Raw genomic sequence first — 20070 nt, 5'->3', positions numbered from 1 at the left:
AGACCTCTAATTATGCATCTTTATATGTCAACATTAATTACATAACATTATCTGTCTTGTTTTGAAACAGGTGGCTAGAGATTTTGAAAAGATTGCGTTTGTGATTTTAAAAAATATATAAGTATTTAATAAGCAGCAATAACTTACGAGAAGATAAGTGCAGGGAAATATTGACAAAGGAGGAAAGAGGGGGGAATGGTTTTCAGGCTCTTAACTGATCACCGCAAAAACAAATGCAGTCAACAACAAATATTATATTTCCGACGGTACGTGAACACAGCATTAGGGTAAAACGTATCAGCGGCGGTTCCGTGTCCTCCAATCAGAATGCAGTATCACTCAGCGGTATCCAATCAGAATGGAGCGCCTGCAGGTGGCTGCGATGTTATCAGTGAGTCCCGCTTCCCTTCTAGCAGAGAGAGAGTCAATTTATGGGATGAAAAGGAGACTCTTTAATGGTTCCCATCAAAACCACTAAAAACATCATCGAACCGGCTGACTTTGGCGAGGATTCCTGCGGCGGACTGCGACCTAAACAAACACGGAGAGACACTTTCAGGGGGGGTTTCATCCGGGTCTGAACTTCCCAGGAGAGAAGAAGTTTTTCCCGACTCTTCCTTCCTTCGACATTCAGGATACTTTGGGAGGAAAAGCGACAAATGCGCGTTTTTTAAAAATAATAGTAATAAAAAAAAAATCTTTAAGTCGTTTATTTCCACTGAAGTGAGTTCGGTGGTTCATGTTTACAAATGTTAGCGGTCGGGCAGATGGACGCTAACCGGCAGAGTGCGTTCGTTCTGGGCAGCACCCCGCTGGCGGCGCTGCACAACATGACCGAGATGAAGACGTCGCTGTTCCCGTACGCGCTGCAGCAGAGCCCGGCGGGCTTCAAGGCGCCCTCGCTGTCCAACCTCAGCTCACACATCTCCGGGGGAACCCCGCATGGAATAAGCGACATTCTGGGGAGACCCATCACCACCGCCGGGCAGCTGCTGTCCGGCTTCCCGCGGATAAACGGGCTGGCGGCGACCACAGCGGCCGGGATGTACTTCAGCCCCGCGGTGTCCCGGTACCCGAAGCCGCTGGCCGAGCTGCCCGGCAGGGCGCCCATCTTCTGGCCCGGGGTGATGCAGGGGGCCCCGTGGAGGGACCCGCGGGTTCCGTGTCCAAGTAAGCATCCTTCATTAAATGGCTTTCTTACAATTATTGATTTTATTTGCGTGCGTGGATGTTTGCTTATTAGTTGTTGTTTCAGCAAATTTAGTTTTTCTGGAGCTATTGTGGTTTAATTTGTATATATTAGATTTTCTGTCTTACCCTGAAATATCTTATAATATTAAATTTTTTTTCATCATTGAGTAAATTAGTTTTTATTTTGAATTATCGACTATTTTGTGTCTAAAATATTGTAGCGTTTATACACATTTTACTACACAACCGTAGAAAGCTCTAGATCACCCAAATTATTATAACATTTAATTTGTCGGCTTTATGCAGGTAATATTGCAATTACCCACACAAACTAGAACAAGTTGATTTTTTATTTTATTTGTGCAAAACGCTTTACAATAAAAGTCTTAAAAACGGAGAACAGGAATAGACGAAAGCAGTGCAACATGCAATTAAATCTATTATGTTTTTGCAATATATTAACTGTAAAAAATAAGCTTTATGTCAAACTAAAGGTGGTCTATTTTAACTACTAATTGAAATACAGTGCATGTGATTTAAAATAACACGTTTTAAAAGATAATGTTTTAATTTTAAATAGATAGTTTTATATATTTATTCATTTCCATTGATTGTTTTTAAGTTCCTCTGATGACTTTTTGTTGAGTTTTTCACTCTAACAAAGCAGACAGGGATGTAGCTTAAATCACAACTATTAAAAAAAAAAAAGTATATATATTTTTTAATTAATAGAAATATCGCAAGACAATCTGGAAAATATTTTTGTTGAGACAGCACAAATTAAAGGAGTTTTTTGAATTTATTTCCCCCTCCATGTTTCTGTCTTGTGCTCTGCAGCTCAGGCTAACCTCATGGTGGACAAAGACGGCAAGAAGAAACACTCCAGGCCGACGTTTTCCGGACAGCAGATTTTTGCTCTGGAGAAAACCTTCGAGCAGACCAAATACCTGGCTGGACCCGAGCGAGCCCGGCTGGCCTACTCCCTAGGAATGACCGAGAGTCAAGTAAAGGTAAACAGAATTAAAAATGAATTAAAATTCACAGCCACTGTAACAGATAATAGGTAAATATTTGCTTCATTTATTAGATTTTTTTTCTGCCCTGTGCCTCAGGTTTGGTTCCAGAACCGGAGGACCAAGTGGAGGAAGAGGCACGCCGCGGAGATGGCCTCAGCCAAGAAGAAGCACGACTCTGAGACGGAGAAGATGAAGGAGAGCTCGGACAACGAGGAAGACGACGAGTACAACAAGCCGCTGGACCCCAACTCCGACGACGAGAAAATCACGAGACTGTTGAAGAAGCACAAGGCCACCACCAACCTGGCGCTGATCAGCCCCTGCAGTAACAGCTCGGACACCTTGTGATGGACAGAGCAGCGGGGTCCGGCGCCGGAGACCCGTCCCACTCAGTTCCCACCTGATACAGCAACCTGCGCCTGATGGGAAGCGCAATTTATTATTTTTTTTGTTTCATTTTGCTCGGGCAGAGAAAATGCCAGAGAGGGGGGCTTCATCTTCACTGGACACGAGGCGCTCCAGAACTCCTCGTACGAGCTGAACTTGAAGGAAAAAAAAAACTGAGGCCAAGTTTCTGTCGGTGCAGAGGACAGTAAAACTGAGGAATAAACTTGCCAAATGGGAGTTTTAACTGCGGCGGCAAATTTAAACACAATATTAAATCCGGATCGGCGAGACTCACTCATTTATTCAACAATAATAACCCAAAGTTCCAGGGTACTTCAGGACTTTTTGTTTTTTTTTATTATTATTAGAGATGCACCAGTCAGACTTTTCCTGGTCAATACAGGAATAAAATGCATTAAAAAAGAGAAAATTGATATTCAACTTTTTTTGTTAGTTTTCAATCCAACGTAAAATAGAAATATCATCCTTATTCATGCATCAAAGCATTTTCCCCAACTAGAAATGCACCAATCAACAGTCCAGGAATCGGAATTAGCCGATTTTTCATTGATTGTCTCTGATTCAGTGATTTGCTAAATGCATTAAAACTAAGAATTGCTACTTTTTGTTTTTGGCACATTAACACATCAACCAACAACTTGCACTTTGATGCACTTTTTTCAGTTTAATATAAATCAAATTTAGGGCTAGAGATGTATACTTTATTGCATAAACAGGGATTATTTTGTTAAAAATTCTTTTTTAAAAATTGGTATTGACCAGGAAAAGTCTCATCAACAATAATCTAAATTCTTCCAATTCCAATTCAATTTCTCATTTCTGTTGCTTTAAAGTAACTTTTTTTCTGCTTTAAACAGCAGTATCCATCTGTTGTCAGCTGTTTTTCATGTTTTTTTCGCCACACTGCCTCCGTGTTGATCCGGATCGCAGACGCATGGTGTAAACGGGCCTGTGAGGTTCTGAAGCTCACTTTAACCAGGGTAAATCTGCTGTGCTAAAAAAGCAAAAGTTATTATGCCTTTTGTTTTTGGGAGTGTAGGGGGGTTGTCTGCTTGGGATGAGTGAAGTGAGACTGTATATATTTTATACTGGTTGTGTTGGTTCAAACTTCATGTCTCTCTCCCTTCCTTAGCTATTTGACCCACTGTTTACGTTTTTAATCCGTTTTCTCAACCTTTTATTCAACTCTTCACGCAGAGAAGTGCAGGCAGAAAATAGTTGCTGTAAATAATCACTGTAAAAAGACGGAAACAAACCATTTCTTTTAACATCTTCCCTTTGTTTTCATTCAGAAGAGTTTGAGTTTTACCTCATTATGGAGCGGGCCATAAAACTGCAGCATCTTTAATTATGTTGATCTAAAAAAAAAGTATTATTGCTTCCAGGAAGAATATAGGAAGGAAAAACAAGACTTTGTATTATGAATAAATTATTTAACAAGCTGTTATGTTTTATTTATTTTTTGTGTGAGTGGGCTTTATATATAGAAAATGGAACAAAATATTAGTTATGGAAAAAAATTCACATTTTTAGAAATAGCTAACATATTATGATTATTCTATATATTCTATTTAAAGGAAGAAAACTAGCATTTGGTGGTTCACAGTAAATGTAAGGTGGTGCTGCTGGACGGAAGAGCGCCCTCTGTGGACTGTACCTGCTACTGCAGCTGACCTCATAAATTTGAGGCCTCATCAGGCCAATCAGGAATTAATTTTTTTTTTTTTTGTTATAAACCTGCCATCAACAGAAATATTTTAAAATTTATTTCAAACATTAGACTAATATTAATAGTAAAAAAATTTTAAATACTTTTTTAAATTTCTACAATTTTTTTTTCAAAGTATCTTTATAAAGATATAAATGTGTTCTTTATGATTTTTGTTTATTTATATGCCTATTCACAATTTAGTCTACATGCATCTCTACAATTTCTATAGAAAGTTCATTGGTAAAACTAACTTGGAGACGATGAAGTAATAAAACATCTAATTAATACGTAGTTATTCTAATCTCTCATGCAAAACCTAAAATACAATAAAGTGAGTCTCTTCTGAATAAAGAAACACGATTAAAGAGACAAAACACGAGTTGAGCTCTAATGTTTTTTATTGCTTAAGAACTGCATCACCTACAATAGAGGCCAGGCCTTCCAGAAGGGGCTAGAATAAAATCTCTTTTATAAGATGGAGTGAAGAAAAAAACAACTGTGGCTTAAACTCCTACAGAATACTCAGAATGACCAGCAGGAACAAAAACAAGCTTCTTTGTTGCCTACAAACCAACACAAACAAAAGACATTAACTCTCCAGCAGGCACAAAAAAAAAGAAAAAGAAAAAACATTTAAAAATTCCACTTGCTGTGATTCATCAAGATGAAACAAATAAAGAAATCACAAAGAATCGGTCTGACGGCTTCAAACAGTCCGAAACCTGTAGTGTGGTGAATGAAAGCGATAAAAGGAAAAAATAAAAACGCTGCCGTCTCCGGTTGCCCCCTTTAATGCTCGTCCTGGGGGCTCCACACAGCAAAAGCAGAAAATCTCCCTGCTTTCTTCTTCTTCTGGGTTTAGAGTCTTACATTTGGAAATAAACACCTTTACAGATGATATTTCTCAACTCTTACACACTTTATGTCTGTGTAGGATACTTGGCACCACAATGCAGTAACAAAAACAAAAACAAAAACAGTTTACATCTTAAAGGGACACCCAAGCCTACCTAAAATATCACATTCAGAACCATAATATTATAGAAATAAGTTAGAGTAGGAATAATAATGACATAATGTGAGGGTGCTATTTATATCAAACATTATCTTATATATATTTTATATATATATATATATACATATACATATATATATATATAATATACTTGAATGGTCTATGGCACTGCTTAAAACATTCTTGGATAGGCAATAAATCACAGAAGAGTTTTTCTTCCTGAACTTATCCGAGCGTTCCCGCTCGCTCAGTGTCTGCGCACGCTGCAGCACAAACGTTTTGGTGCGAACCATAAATTATCTCTTTTAAAAAGTACAGCATATAAAATGAAAAAGTCCACTGATGTGTCAGGCAACAGGATGAAAAGTATATAGTTTCATAATAAACTAAGATCAGAAGTCCTACTTATTCCAACAGGGACGGTGAAGTTTGGTCAGAGAACTGCACTAAAACCATCCAAGGCTCTATATTATACTGTCAAATGTACAAATAAACTTAACAATATGGATATACAACATTTTTTGCATTGCACATTTTTCTTATCTTTTCTGGGTTTTTTTGTTTAACACCTTACATATTGTTTGAAAAGTAGCTTCTATACATTTAGGCATACCTAAAAATGGCCAGTAAACTGTCTAAAAGCATGTAGTATGACTGATTGGGATTAGAGTTTTGGAAATGAGGCTGTGGCATGGAAAAAAAGGGTGGCTTATTCATCGCCCTGATTGTCTTTTTTTCCCTCCTTCTTCTTCTGGAGAATAGGGTTGCATGGCAACGGTGAGGTCAGCAATGTGCGTCTGTCGCACGGAGCCGGGGCCCTCCTCGGGTGTTCGTCCGCATCTCGACAAGTGTTTTATGGAGAGAAAACGGCACGGATGAGCCGTCCGGAAAACTCAGCGCCGCTGAAAATAAAAGAAGCTTGTCTGGGATCTTCGGGGTGTGCTTGTGCAAACTGGGTGTGCAGGCGTGTGTGTGTGTGTGTGTGTGTGTGTATGCATGTGTTTTTCAGGCTCTTCATGGAATATGTTCTACCTCCCTTTGGCAAGAATTCCCTGTGGGAGAGGAGAAAAAAAGGAAGATAAAACATTTACACTTAAATTTTAAAAAGTATTTGCTGCAGAAACACAAAATCGTATCAAGTATTTTTGGTTCAGTTTCTAGTGCGAATATTTTAGTGCACCTGAAATAAGACAAAACTAACTAAGAAGTAGCTTTTCAGTAAGACATCGGAGGTAGTTTAAGTAAAAAATCCTTAATGTTATTAAGGAATTATTAACTTAATCAAGCTCCAGTATTTTCATGACAGTTACTTGTAAGTTAGTTCTGTTTTGATCCAACTGTACTAAGACAGTTACACTAGAAACTAGACCAAAATACGTAGGTTTTGTGTTTTTGCAGTTAGGATGCTTTTCAAAAGTATTCATGACTTTTGCACATTTTTCAACATCACAACCACAAACTCCAGTGAATTTTTTTCTCCATAATTTTCAAGTCCCACCATAGGCTTCATTAGATTTATGTCTGAACTTTGACTAGGCCATTCTAACACTTCAATAGACTTTGATTTATTTATTTTTCATTTTTAGGGTCGTTGTCCTGCTCTAATCTCAAGTTTTCTACTGGTTTTTGTATTTAAAAACACAAAATCCTACCAAGGATTTTTGTCTTCCTAGTGCAAATATCTTGGAGTACTTGAAATAAAACAAAACTAACTAAAAAGTAACTTTTTAGCAAGATAAATAAGTTTTTTTCAAGTAAAACATTCTCAAATATAGATAAAAATACAAGTTATTCTTATGGCAAAATATTTTTCCTGTTTAAAGTGAAAAAAAATCTACCAGTGGAACTAGTACTTTTTTTGTTTATATTAAATAATTATAGACTTAAAACAAACTTATCTATCTTGCTGAAAAGTTACTTCAAAGTTATTTGTCTCATTTTAAGTGTACTAAGATATTTGCTTTAGAAATTAGACAAACATTTTTGACAAGACTTTGTGTCTTTGCAGTTATTGATCACAAACCTCAAAATACTTCTGTTTGTGATAGTGAGGTGACAAAATGGGAAAAGGTCCAAGTAGTATGAATACTTTTGCACTATTTGACCTACAGGACATTCGCTCACGGGTTAGAATAAAAAAATTAAAGTCTAGCTTGTAAGAAAGCATCTTAAAATGGTCGAGGCATTTTAAGTTCTCAACAGTTGAAGTTTTATCTCTGGATAAAAACTCTTCAGACAGGAAACGTTTGCTCTTACAAGTACTTTGGTGTGAGATAATGGCAGAGAAAACATAAGCCAATAAAAAGCAAACAGTTGCAACAATGGGGAAGAATGTTAATAAAGAAAAGAAAAATTATATTTACCACGAAATCACAGCACCACACAACATCTGCAGGCACATGCATAAGGATTACCTTTCCCCGCTGGTAATCGGAAGGACAAGAAGACGGGCTGGCGGGGGGGAAGGAGACAAACCACAGTCAGGAAAAAGAAACCGGAGAGTTGTTGCTCTGTGGGAAGAGGACTCACTGCTGCCCTCTGACCTCTGAGCACCTTTAACATGCAGGTTAAACTCACACAGCAGCACCGCACATTTTTGGGCCTGAGTGTCAACTACACTGGACACTTCTTAAACAGAGGCAGCCAAGATTTTAGCACTGATGTGTGATTTAGAGGCTGCTGCAGTTCTTTTTTTTTTAGTGTCCAGGGTGCCTTTGCATAAGAACAGATTTAATTTAAGGCACCTCTGTCCACATTTAAAGTGTTTCTGTACTCTGTCATGCAATATTTCTCCAAACTCCGAAGACTGTGAGAAAATATGTTGTCCACAGAATTATCCCCACAGGTTTTCAATCAGATTTAGTTCTGGCCTTTGACTAGGCTACTGCAAATCTAAAGGTGCATTCACACCAGCCCTGTTTAATCCGCTTTAATCCAACTCTACTTCGTTTGTCCAGAAAGTTCATTTGGGGAGGTGTGAATGCAAAATTGAACTCTTATGTGGACGAAAAAAGGCAACAATGGTCCATCTAAAAACATAGATTTCTGTTCTGATGAATTGAACTCTTCCAAAAGCAGGAAGTGGACTAAAGTGCAGGGCATTCTGGGTAAATGCATCCAAAACAAACACACTAGTCTAGTGCTAGCGGGACAAATGGCTAACGACAAGAGACAAAAGAGAAATCCTACAACTGCTAAAATCTGAGGCTACTCCATATTTGATTACAATTTGCACAGGAGGAAGTTATGCTTCTTCTTCAGAGGTTTTCATGTTGTTTAATTCAGTGGATCTTGGTGCAGCGCCATCACAGGCGAGGAGGGGAAAAACCTTTTCAATCAGTTTGGTTCATTTGAGACAGTCATTGTGAAAGCAAACTGCACTAACTGAAAATGTAACAAATGTTGCAACTTTAGTTCCCAATCAAGCCGAATCTACTGGACTATCAGATGGCAAACAACCTAAATTTTCTCTCGTTGAATTATTATTTTTGTTGGGCTAAGTGCATGTTTAGACTCAATGTGATGATGAAAAATAAAATCCCTCTACAGACACCTCAAGATCAAAACTGACTGGAATTTGGAACTGCTCTACATTAGATCACATTGACAAAAAAAATGTCCCTAACATGTTTTGCAATAAAATGCTGATGCAGAGAAATGTATTTGCACTGCAAGTTTGTTTTTTTTTAAATCCACAAGGTCATAAAACATTATTATTATTATTATTTTTTTATTTAGTCAACTATCCACAACAGTACATTGAACACAGGGACAAAGTAAACATGACATTTTTTTTTTTTCCCCTTCTCCCCTCCTTCCCACTCCCCATCCTGCGGTCTCTTCCTTTACCTTCTGTTTATTCTGTCCCCTACCCCTCCCCATCCATCCATACCCGGCTGCAAACAAAAGAAACAGCAAAATAAAGTAATAAAAAAAAAAAAAGAAAAAAAAAAAATTAATAATTATACAGCTATGGAATCACAATCATGAAAAACCCAGGGGACTAAGACAGAGTACAGAAACATGGACAGCATGTAAAACAGGCGTCCGCGCAAGCGTAGGTACACAGATCAAGACAGAACATGGATATTTAAAACTGCACAGGTTGACAATCACTATCGATAGCCAGATTCACAAGGAGCCGCCGGGCTGGGGGGACAGGCAACTACAGCAGAGCTGGCTCCTATGTGATTTTCAGGCTCGAGGGAGGGTATCCAGTCTTTCAAAATAAGATAATAGAGGGGCCCAAGTTTTATAAAATTTTTGGATCGAACCTCTAAGACAAAATTTGATCTTCTCTAACTTAAGGAACATGGACAGATCTTTCAACCAAAGAGAAGCCTTGGGTGGGTGTTCTGATTTCCACGCTAATAATATTCTTCTTCGGGCGAGGAGAGTTGAAAAAGCTAGTACATTTTTAAAATCATGTGTTAATGATATCCCCTCCCCTGGAGTTCCAAATATTGCCAATTCAGCACTGGGTTGGATACTTATTTCGAAAGCTTCAGAAAGGATCTGAAAAATTGTGGACCAGAAGTTACACAGTTTGTTACAGGTCCAGAACATGTGAGTTAGGTTTGCCTTAGCTATGTGGCACCGAGCACAGGTTTCACTCACTGTAGAATAAATCCTTGAGAGTCTGGCTCTACTGTAATGGATCCTATGAAGGACCTTGAACTGAATTAGTCCAAGTCGAGCGCATGATGTTGACCCATTTACTCTACGTAGTGCTTGGTTCCAAGTTTCATCAGAGATGTGTATTCCAATTTCCTCTGACCATTCTGCTCTGATCTCATTGAGCTTCACAGTATTGAATGATGAGATGCTATTATAAATTTTGGAGATTAAGCCCCTATCTTGTGTTGGAGTTTGCAAGATTATGTCCATACCTCCCTTTGGGGGTAAATTAGGAAAGCAGGGACTATTGTTAGGAACACAGTCACGGATCTGGAGGTATCGAAATAGGGAGGAACGCTGTAGGCTAAATTTAGAGGAAATAGCATCAAAGGTAGCGAAAATTCCATCTATATATAGGTCACTAAATTTATTTAAGCCTGCTCTCCGCCAATGGGCAAAGACAGGATCTAATAAGGATGGCGGGAAAACATGGTTATCACATATGGGACTGTAGATAGAGAAGTTTATCTTATTGAAGTGTTGTCTAAATTGTGACCATATTTTTAGAGTTGAGATTACAACTGGGCATGACGAATGCTGCCTCGGAGAGAGAGGAAGCTTTGAGGTAACTAATGCAGGGAATGATGATGGATTACATGCATTCAGTTCTAATTGACACCAGTCAACATCTGGTTGATGGAGTAAACAGACTATTTTTTGTAGGTTTGCTGCCCAGTAATAATACAACAGGTTAGGTAGAGCCATACCCCCCTCATCCTTATGTCTCTGAAGGAAGCGCCTGCTGATTCTAGGATGTTTATTACCCCACATGAATGAGGATAGCTGTTTATCAATAAGTCTGAAGAATGATTTTGGGAGAAAAACTGGGACACTCTGAAAGAAATACATAAATCTTGGCAAGACGTTAATTTTAATGCATGCTACTTTACCCGCTAAAGATAAATTTAGGACACTCCACTTCTGCAGGTCACGTTTGAGATTATTAAGCAGAGGGGGGAGATTTTTTTCAAACAGATCAGAAAAAGAACGTGTCACGTTAATTCCCAAATATTTGAATCCTGCTCTAGCAAGAGGGAAGGGCAGGTCAGTTTCTGTAATTTGGAGCGCAGAATTATTAATTGGAAAACATTCACTCTTTGAGAAGTTCAACTTGTATCCTGAGAATTTACCAAAACGGTTTAGCAAACTCACAATGTTGGAGATAGATGATACTGGGTCCGAGATGTAAAGTAATAAGTCGTCCGCATACAGGGACAGCCGATGTTCCAGCTGTTTTCTACAAATTCCCTTAAAACACTGTGAAGTCTTGAGCATAATTGAGAGTGGCTCAATAGCTAAAACGAAGAGGAGTGGGCTGAGGGGACAACCCTGCCGGGTACCCCTGGATAAAGAAAAGAGCCCAGACCTTGTTTTGTTAGTGATTATACTCGCTTTGGGTGAGGTATACAACAGTTGTACCCATGATGTAAATTTGGGCCCAAACCCAAACCTAGCTAGTACTGCAAATAGGTAAGGCCACTCAACCCGGTCAAATGCCTTCTCCGCATCGAGGGAGACCACAACCTCAGGAGACTCCCCCGATTCAGGAGAATGGACAACACCAATAAGCCTACGTATATTAGAGAAAGAGTGACGACCCCTCATAAACCCAGTTTGATCTGAGGAGATTATGTCAGCCATGGCTGCGTCCAGTCTCATAGCCAAAAGTTTAGCTAAGATTTTAACGTCACCGTTTAGAAGTGATATGGGCCTGTATGAAGCGCAGTCTGTTGGATTTTTACCATGTTTTAGTAAGAGTATGATGTTAGCTTCTGTAAGAGTCTGTGGCAAGGTTCCCCGCTCCAGTGAGTAGTTAAACATTTCAAGTAAAAGAGGTGCTAACTTGGATGAGAATTTTTTATAGAATTCGATTGGATAGCCATCTGGTCCAGGGGCCTTGCCACTCTGCATTGCTGAAATAGAATTGATAACCTCACTAAGTGTAAGGGGCTTATCCAAATCCCTCTTCCTATCAGGACCAATAACAGGGATATCCAAGCTGATTAAGAAATTATTCATATCCGAGTTGTCCTCTGGGAATTGTGACGTATATAGGTCAGAATAAAATTTCTCAAAGACTTGGTTTATTTCAGCTGGATCAATAGTTTGCTCGTCAGGGGTCTTTTGGATCTGTGATATGAGCTGCGCCGCTGACCGGCTCTTGAGTTGGTGGGCCAGAAGGCGGCCCGCCCTCTCACCATGTTCATATATAAATCCACGGGATCTAAGCAAGGATTGTTCCACATCCTGAGTTGATATAAGATTATATTGCATTTGCAAACAAAGTCTCTCTTTGTACAGCTCGGGGGAGGGTGACATTGAATGTCTACGGTCCAACTCCAGCATAGAACTGATAAGCTGTTCCTGCCTTAATCTTCTAATTTTGTTACGTGTTGCCGTGTAAGATATTATCTCACCTCTAATTACCACTTTTAATGTTTCCCACAGGATGGATGGCGACACAGAATCTGATTTGTTTTCAAACAAAAAATTATCTATGGCAGTAGACATCGATTCCCAAAAATTGTCATCTGCTAACAAAGTTGAGTCAAATCTCCAGATGGGCCGCTGAGCCTGATTAAGTGGAAAGGCTAAGTCCAGTATTACTGGTGAATGATCAGACACTACAATAGCAGAATATTCACTTTTCTTGACAAAGGGTAGCAGAGTTTTGTCTACAAAAAAACAATCAATCCTTGAATACGACTGGTGGACATGTGAAAAAAAAGAGAATTCCCTACGATTTTGAAACAAAAAGCGCCAAGGATCTATACAACCCGCTTCCTTCATGAATGCTGCTAAGGCCTGAGCCATCTTTGATGGAGATGACAATCTAGAGCTGGAACGGTCTAGGGTCGGATCCATAACACAGTTCATGTCACCACCCAGTATCAAACGGTGAGAATTCATGTTAGGTAGAGCAGAGATTAACCTGGATATGAAAGAGGTGTCATCCCAGTTGGGAGCATATATGCAAGCAAGTGTAACTTGAGTATTATATAGGGAACCAGAAACTATAACATATCGGCCCTGTGGATCTGATATGGACGAGCTTAAAGTAAACTGTATATTTTTATGAATCAATATTGCTGTTCCCCTCGCTTTAGTATTAAATTGTGAATGGTAAACTTGTCCCACCCAAGGCTTCTTAAGTTTTATATGGTCTGCAGAGACCAAATGAGTTTCCTGTAGAAATGCTATTTCTGTTTTAAGTTTTTTAAGGTGGGAAAAAATTTTGGCCCGTTTCACTGGTCCTCTCATGCCCTTTACATTCCAACTAGTAAAGCGAACTGCTGAGGCGTCCACTCTTACACTGTTGCTACATACGTTAGCCATGATAATCCAATTTTATACCTGTCCCGGCCCAGCAGCTCCACCTGGCACCCCCACGGGTGCATGTCTTCCTATGCATGTTCAAATTTTTAAGAAAAATAAAGTAGAAAAAACAACACAAATCAGCTGTATGAATGAAAAAGGCAGCCCTGAACCCAGCCCTTATTAGAACCCACCCCGGTTGTATCCTTGCTTCTCTTGTCGAAGCCAACTGCTGTCCCATAAACACCTCATAGGTCTTTCGATAGGCCATACACATCCCCAAACTAACTTTGGAAGGTTCCCAATAAACTTGGTATTAAGGAGTTACACTCTTTAAACAATAAGTTAAAACAGCACCAGCAACTATAAACGGTGGATAGTGTAAACTCCACAGGGCAATTGTACAATAACCAGCTAGATTATGAACGTGGATTTTTGTGCTAAAATGCACTAAATTTACGTAAGAACAGAGAACAACAAAAACAGTGATAGTGGCAGCATAGATTTGTAATAATAGGGGGCATATTCGTGTACGTGCATACATGGTACAAACATACTCACAAATGTATGGAATTATGTCCCTTATGAGAAAAACGATGCGTCCACTTGAAGCAGCATTAATTTTTTATCCAGTCATTCAATGCAGAACACGCAGGTGTAACACATAACGCAGTAATTTGTTACCAGACCCTGCTGTATCGTGGGTATCCCGTCTCACTCCGACAGATGTTTGTTTATTTTGCAACGCAGCGGTCATAAAACGCCTGGGCCTCCTCCGGCGTTTCAAATAAGTGGCTTTCTCCCTTAAACGTAACTTTAAGACGGGCAGGGAAAAGAAGACGAAATGACACACCCTTCTGGTAAAGAGCACCTTTGACACCGTTGAATGTCGATCTTTTCTTTGCAAGAGCGATGCTGAGATCTGGATATATCCTCAGGGTGGTTCCCTGGTGCTTTACTTCATGCTGCCTGGACCATCTTAAAGCGGCTTCCTTCTCCCGGTATCGGTGAAATGCAAGGATGAAGGGCCGTGGTGGTCGTCCTGCTACGGGCTTAGGTCCAGCTGTGCGGTGTGCTCGCTCCAATTCCGGGGGAGAAGGGAATATGTCATCCCCCATAGCATCCTTTAGCAACTTGGAGATGAACTTAGTTGGATCCTGTCCGTCTTCACTGCCTTCAGGTATGTTAAGTATGCGTAGATTGGACCTGCGAGATCGATTTTCCAGGTTTTCCAGGCGTTCCAACAAGGCAGCGTTTTGGGACTGAAGAGACTTAACAGCAGCTTCAGCTTCAAATATGCGTTGAAAGTTGTCGCCTGCCAGGCTTTCCGCAGCTACAAGGCGGCTCTGAAAAGAGTTCACTTCGTCCCGCAGCCCGTCCACCGATGTTTGCAGAGGCCGAATTGACTCTTGAATTAATGTGGCCACATCCTCTTTAAAGTTGTTCCGCTGCTTGGATAGTTCCGTGACCAATTGGGACATGGAAACGGGATCTCCGCATTTACTATCGCCAGGTGGTTCGCCGTCGGAGGAGGCCGCGGCCATTGAGGCTACCTTGCTAGCTAGGCTAGTCGTTCGCCTGGTTGAAGTAGAAAGCTTTTGTTTAGTATTATCACTGGCCATTTTAACGTCGCCAGGTTCAGAGACGGTGCTTCTATCGGTCCGGTGCTTAATAGAAGTGTATAACTCCTGTTCTAAAGTAATTTAAAGAAAGTTGGCCGGGAGCTCCTTCACCCTGCTTCCCTCTCCTACATCGCCAAACCGGAAGTCCATAAAACATTATTTAACAATACTTTGAAAAGGCGTTTCTCAGAAAGCCTCTTCCACTTCTTGCCAGTTTCAACAACATTTAAAGGGAGATTAATTTACAATAAAAGAGAAAAATGGCTGAAGCCCCTGGTGTTACCTTGTGGTCCCCCATGCAGACATTTGGCCCAATGTTATCATACACTATTGAATTCTCCTCATTTTCCTGCTCTCCCTCCTCTCTCTCATCTTCTGGCTGCAGAGACAGAAAAATAAAACGTATCAGTGCTGCAAAACCAACAGAAACACACACACACAAACACATTTTGGTTACAGAGGCAACAACGTTTGCAAAGCAGCCAATCCAGGAGTGACATTTATTTTTCTTGGTACTGACTGGCTGTAAATAATTAACATTGTAGATGTTAGCTTCCCCTGTGTATTAATGGATATTATTTGGTGTTTGAATTATTAAGCAGTTTTAAACGTTCAAGTGATTTTTTTCTATTCATTTGAGTTGTAAGAATATTTGGGGGATTTTTATCTATGTAAACAATACTAAAGTATTTGAAAATAATGAAGTTATAGTTTTTTGAGTTTTTAGTTTTTTTTCGGGGAAACAACAGAGCTACTGGTCAAGGAAAGTATTAATCCTGCCATCATCAGTTGGTATTTAATACCTGGTTTTTGTATAGGGCTAGCTACGACTGTGCGGTAAATTGCATTGGAGAAATAACTTTTCTTTAGTTGCACGATAAAAGCCGACATTGCAAATCCATACTGTTTTGATGTTGAACACATTTAAACTCAATACTTCATATAAAAAGGTATGTAGACAAAATGTCCTAGAGGCAACAATCAGTTGGACCTACATGTTATATAAAATATCACATGAATGTGTGTGTAATTCTAAAACAAGTCACAAAATAGTTAACTGTGAAAACATTAGAATTTCTTATTTTAATTTTAGATCTAAATGATTTGAAACCCTTCAGAGAGAAGGAGTAAAGAGCAGAAATAATTCCCAAATTGTGTATTTGCTTCATTCCCACTGCAATCTGAACGCTTTGTGAGAGACAATGTTGTTTCTGGATCCCTCTCCACACACCAAGAGCCTGATGCCTATTCGCTCATGAATCTTCAGACTGGAGAATAAATCATAACGCGTCTGGTTGAACTAAAGAGTTTTTGAACAGCCACACGCACACAGATCCGCAGTCCTGTTTCTGAGGAGGGAGTTTGAGAATGAGCGATAAAGCAAATTCAGAATTAACTTCAGACCGATCCGGCAGCGGCGCGGGGTCAGCGCGCCGCCCGCCTCCACCTCTCTACCTCTCCAAGCGAGCCGCCACCTCTCTATTCAAGTGACGGGCGTCCCCCCCTTCCCCGCAAGCCTGGGATTCATTCATCAAACACACACTTGGTAATTTACAAAGGCAGCATAAAATTGTGGATTTTCGGGCTGCGTAATCTTGAGACAGATAAACAAATTACCCGGGGGCTCCTCTGGCAGGGAGGGAGCGCTCGCTCGGCTACACATTCATTACCGGCGCTCCCGGAGCTGGTGCCGCGCCGCGCAGCCAGCGGGCAACCTTTGGCGTGTTAGGGCTCGGCAAGCAGAAAATAACATGATGGCGAGTTAACCGACCGTGCCATGATAGATGACGCCGCATGCCGGGCTGTTTACGGGCCCATGTCTCAACAATCTGTAACGCTCAGAGCCTGAGAGTGGGTGCTCGGTGAATCATCAGCCAATCTGCGAAAGCACTAAACTGTTCCACTCCGGCCTTGCATTACCAGCAATTAGCCGGCACTTCAGGGCGAGAAAAGCAAACAAGTAGCCAGCTGTGAGGGAGAATCACCTTTAACATAATTCTGATAAATTAAGTTGATAAAGGAGACTGGATGTACCTACAGCGGCGGGGGAAAGAAAGTACACCCTCTTTATTTCAGGGTTTTACTAATGAGGACATAAGGAAAGCAGTTGCATAATATAATGCCTGATAAGCATCATCATCTGCGTTTCCATTGATTGCAAACTGCAATGGAAACACGTTTTGTACGTCACATGATCAACAATCCAATGTTGCTACTGGCGCAAACCACGAAGAAGAGGACAGAAAGTAGAGGACCAAAACATGGGGCAGCATGATTTTAATGACTTATGGTGTGAACAAACTTATTCATATGTGATTTCAATTGTGTTTCTTGTTTAATGGAAACTCCACGATTATGTTTTTATGACATTAGAAGAATATTGACAAAGTTTTGCGCACATAAATCGCAGTTTATGCAATTTGCATTATAATTTTTGCCAACACAATGGCAAGATGGAAAGATAGCAGCAATAGACTTATATTATCAATCCAGGAAGAGCTGCAAGGATTTTTTTCAAAGTATTTCAAGTTTATCATTCTCCAGAGAGACAGACTATTCACAACTAGGTCTGTCATAATTTTGCAGGACTATAAATTGATAGTATTGTTTTCTTGAGACCATTTTCAAGTAATGTATTGATAATGGTGTAATAATGCAAGTCCTCCTCCTCAAAGAAGAATAAACTAATTTTGTAACAAACACCTAACACTGAAAATGGAAGACATTTTAAAACTCCAAAATAAAACACAACCAAAAACAATAAATAAAACAGAAATAAAAAACATACATACATAAAAAAAATTGATTATGATGTGTCTGTAAATGAAATTGCCTTTCAAAAAATATAAATCAGAATGGAAATTATCGAGCTCATTTTAATTTATCATGCGATTAATTGATTAATCACTTATTGCAACAGGCTTATTCATTCAAGTGGAAAGCTGGCAATTCTCCTAGGATTGGAAAACCCAACAAATTCATCCCACCATGCTCTACAAATATTATAAAAACCAACATTATTTATTAAATCAAAATGTGAAAAACAAAAATAAATCCTACATTTCAGCATCTCTGTAGCAGCAATAAATCAGTAAAAGTTTTCTGTTTCAGGATTTCAGACTCACTCACTGTTGTACCTGACTTTACTTCATAGATTTAAGTAATTAAAGTTTGAAGACAGGAAAAAAAGAAAAGGATGGAAGAAGGAAAGAAAAAAACCCCAAGATATACAAAGAATACATTTTAAAATTAAAAATGGGGAAAAAAGAAGAGGTTTGCAGATTTCCAGTTTCTGCACATCTATCTTATGCTCTACAGCATTTCAGTCAGGTACAGGTCTGAACTTTGACTGGACCATTTTTACACATAGTTTTGTTTCATTTCCAGCTGTTCTCCAGTAGATTTGCTGTTTGGCATCGTTGTCATATCATGACTTTGACCTTTGGGTCAAGCTGTAGCTGTCAGGAGTGATGCATGTTAGCCCATTGAACCACTACTCCATCACCATGCCTAACAGTGGATAGCCAGGTTTTGTTTTTTGTAAAGCCTGAGGTTTTGTGTGTTTAGTAATTTTTCTGAGCACCTTTTTCTGTAAACAGAGATTAATTCCAATTTCTTCTTTGCTTTACATATAATAACTGTTCTGAATAACTTTTTGTACACTTGAAGTTAAACCTAAATTATTTCACAATCGGCAAACACCAGATCAATTTTATTACGCTGTGATGTCTCATACTTTAGGTGTTTTAAAGTTGCTGTTTTCTCAACCTTTTGTTCCAGAGATCAGCCTTGATGTTTTAGGAAGGCTGCAGATCTCCATTGAAGCTTCAGTCACTGGAGAAGAAAGATCAGGAAGGAATTTCTTCTCATTTGTTGAAGACAAAAGAAAGCCAAACTTCCTGAGCAGCCCCCCCGCTGTGGACTGGTACTGTACAACACACTGCTGCACCTCTCTCACACCCACACACACCCACGCATCCCTACACACACACATTTACAGATGAAAGCCAGGCTTTTCCTGCACAAAAGGAGTCAAGTGGCTAAAATGCTAAGTCTAAGAAGTCCAAAACGCTCAATATTTTATGTTTTTTTTATTGGGTTCCTGGCTGGTTTGGGTTTAAAGATGCATTTGTCAAGGAGTAAAACCAAATGTGTGCGAACGCTGCTCGGCTGCACGCAGGATCACTCTGTAATCCAACAAACAAATTAAATAGTCAGGAGAGAAACAGAGAGCAGCAGTGGCTGTGGAAGCGTTAGAGGAGCAGAAAGGCGGCAGATTGGCTGCTGTTTGCTATTCTGAGGCAGATCCAAAGTTAAACAGGGGTTCAACTCTCTGAGGAAGACGAGGCTTTATGAAGAAGATGGGGCCCAGCAGAACTCTATAAGTGCTGGGATAAACACTGTTCCTTGGCTTGGAAGGTCAAAAGGACATTCAGGAACAAAGAGAGGAAACGTTTCATTCATTTAACATTTAAATGAAGCTGGGAGAGAACACCTATTATTGCGATGACACTAACAAGCTTTTTGGGGGGTTTTCTCTAACAGCTTTGCAAAAGTAGCCTCAAATAGAACTGAGGGTGTCTGTTGGACTTTGACTGGGACATCTTAACACACCAATATGCCTTGATCGAACCCATTCTGTTATATCTTTGGCTGTATGTTTAGGGTAATTGTCTTGTTGCAGCATCTGGATCAAATGGCAAGATTACTCTGCCGATTTCTGTCCCGATTTCGGTCATACCAGGTGAAATTGGGGGAGGGGAGAGCACCAGACGAGGCCCCAATAATCTGAAAGTTTTTAAAGACCGAAATACATTAAAGACCTGTTGTCGTTGTGCCAACCTTCCAGACCACTCAGGTCTTCTGGTTCTAGTCTACTCTGCATTTCCAGAACCAGAACCAAACATGGAGAAGCAGCATTCAGTATTTATGCTACTCTAATCTGAAGCAAATTTCCAGAAAAACTGCAAAACTGCCAAAACACTGAGTTAATTTAAAGCAAGACTAAAAACCCACCCCTCTAGAGTTGCCTTTGATGCATAAAAACTGGAAAACGGAAATAAATATCAAATATATTTGATATTTATTTGCTTGATGATGGCATTTGACATAATC

At 39.7% G+C, this 20070-nt stretch overlaps 2 protein-coding genes across 3 annotated transcripts in view; one reads left to right on the top strand and one right to left on the bottom strand.

Annotated features, from left to right (window-relative positions):
* The first annotated feature begins 396 nt into the window (after window positions 1-396).
* nkx6.2 (NK6 homeobox 2) lies at window positions 397-4057 on the top strand. Its single transcript, XM_028005945.1, has 3 exons — window positions 397-1170; window positions 2029-2201; window positions 2304-4057. Exons 1-3 carry the CDS (start codon window positions 750-752, stop codon window positions 2553-2555), a joined length of 846 nt encoding a protein of 281 aa, XP_027861746.1. The 5' UTR covers window positions 397-749; the 3' UTR covers window positions 2556-4057.
* A 649-nt stretch (window positions 4058-4706) lies between these two features.
* Window positions 4707-20070, bottom strand: part of inpp5a (inositol polyphosphate-5-phosphatase A) — a 168441-nt gene continuing 153077 nt past the window's right edge. The window contains exons 14-16 of one of the 2 annotated variants that reach the window (XM_028006649.1): window positions 15239-15334; window positions 7705-7792; window positions 4707-6393 (exon numbers count right to left, since the gene is read on the bottom strand). In XM_028006649.1, the coding sequence (XP_027862450.1) occupies window positions 7712-7792; window positions 15239-15334 (177 nt within the window). In that variant the 3' untranslated portion in view covers window positions 4707-6393; window positions 7705-7711. The remainder of the gene's footprint in view (window positions 6394-7704; window positions 7793-15238; window positions 15335-20070) is intronic. The other variant, XM_028006650.1, reaches the window with a different exon arrangement.

Source organism: Xiphophorus couchianus, chromosome 22, assembly GCF_001444195.1.
Source record: "Xiphophorus couchianus chromosome 22, X_couchianus-1.0, whole genome shotgun sequence".
NCBI lineage: Eukaryota > Metazoa > Chordata > Actinopteri > Cyprinodontiformes > Poeciliidae > Xiphophorus > Xiphophorus couchianus.
This window is presented reverse-complemented; position numbering and strand designations above follow the sequence as displayed.

What these genes read in the sequence shown, in the direction of transcription:
- nkx6.2 (XM_028005945.1), top strand. Translation starts at nt 750, where the DNA reads ATGTTAGCGGTCGGGCAGATGGACGCTAACCGGCAGAGTGCGTTCGTT. An exon ending in CCCGCGGGTTCCGTGTCCAA is followed by an intron (nt 1,171 to 2,028) that starts GTAAGCATCCTT and finishes TGTGCTCTGCAG; the next exon opens with CTCAGGCTAACCTCATGGTG. An exon ending in TGACCGAGAGTCAAGTAAAG is followed by an intron (nt 2,202 to 2,303) that starts GTAAACAGAATT and finishes CCTGTGCCTCAG; the next exon opens with GTTTGGTTCCAGAACCGGAG.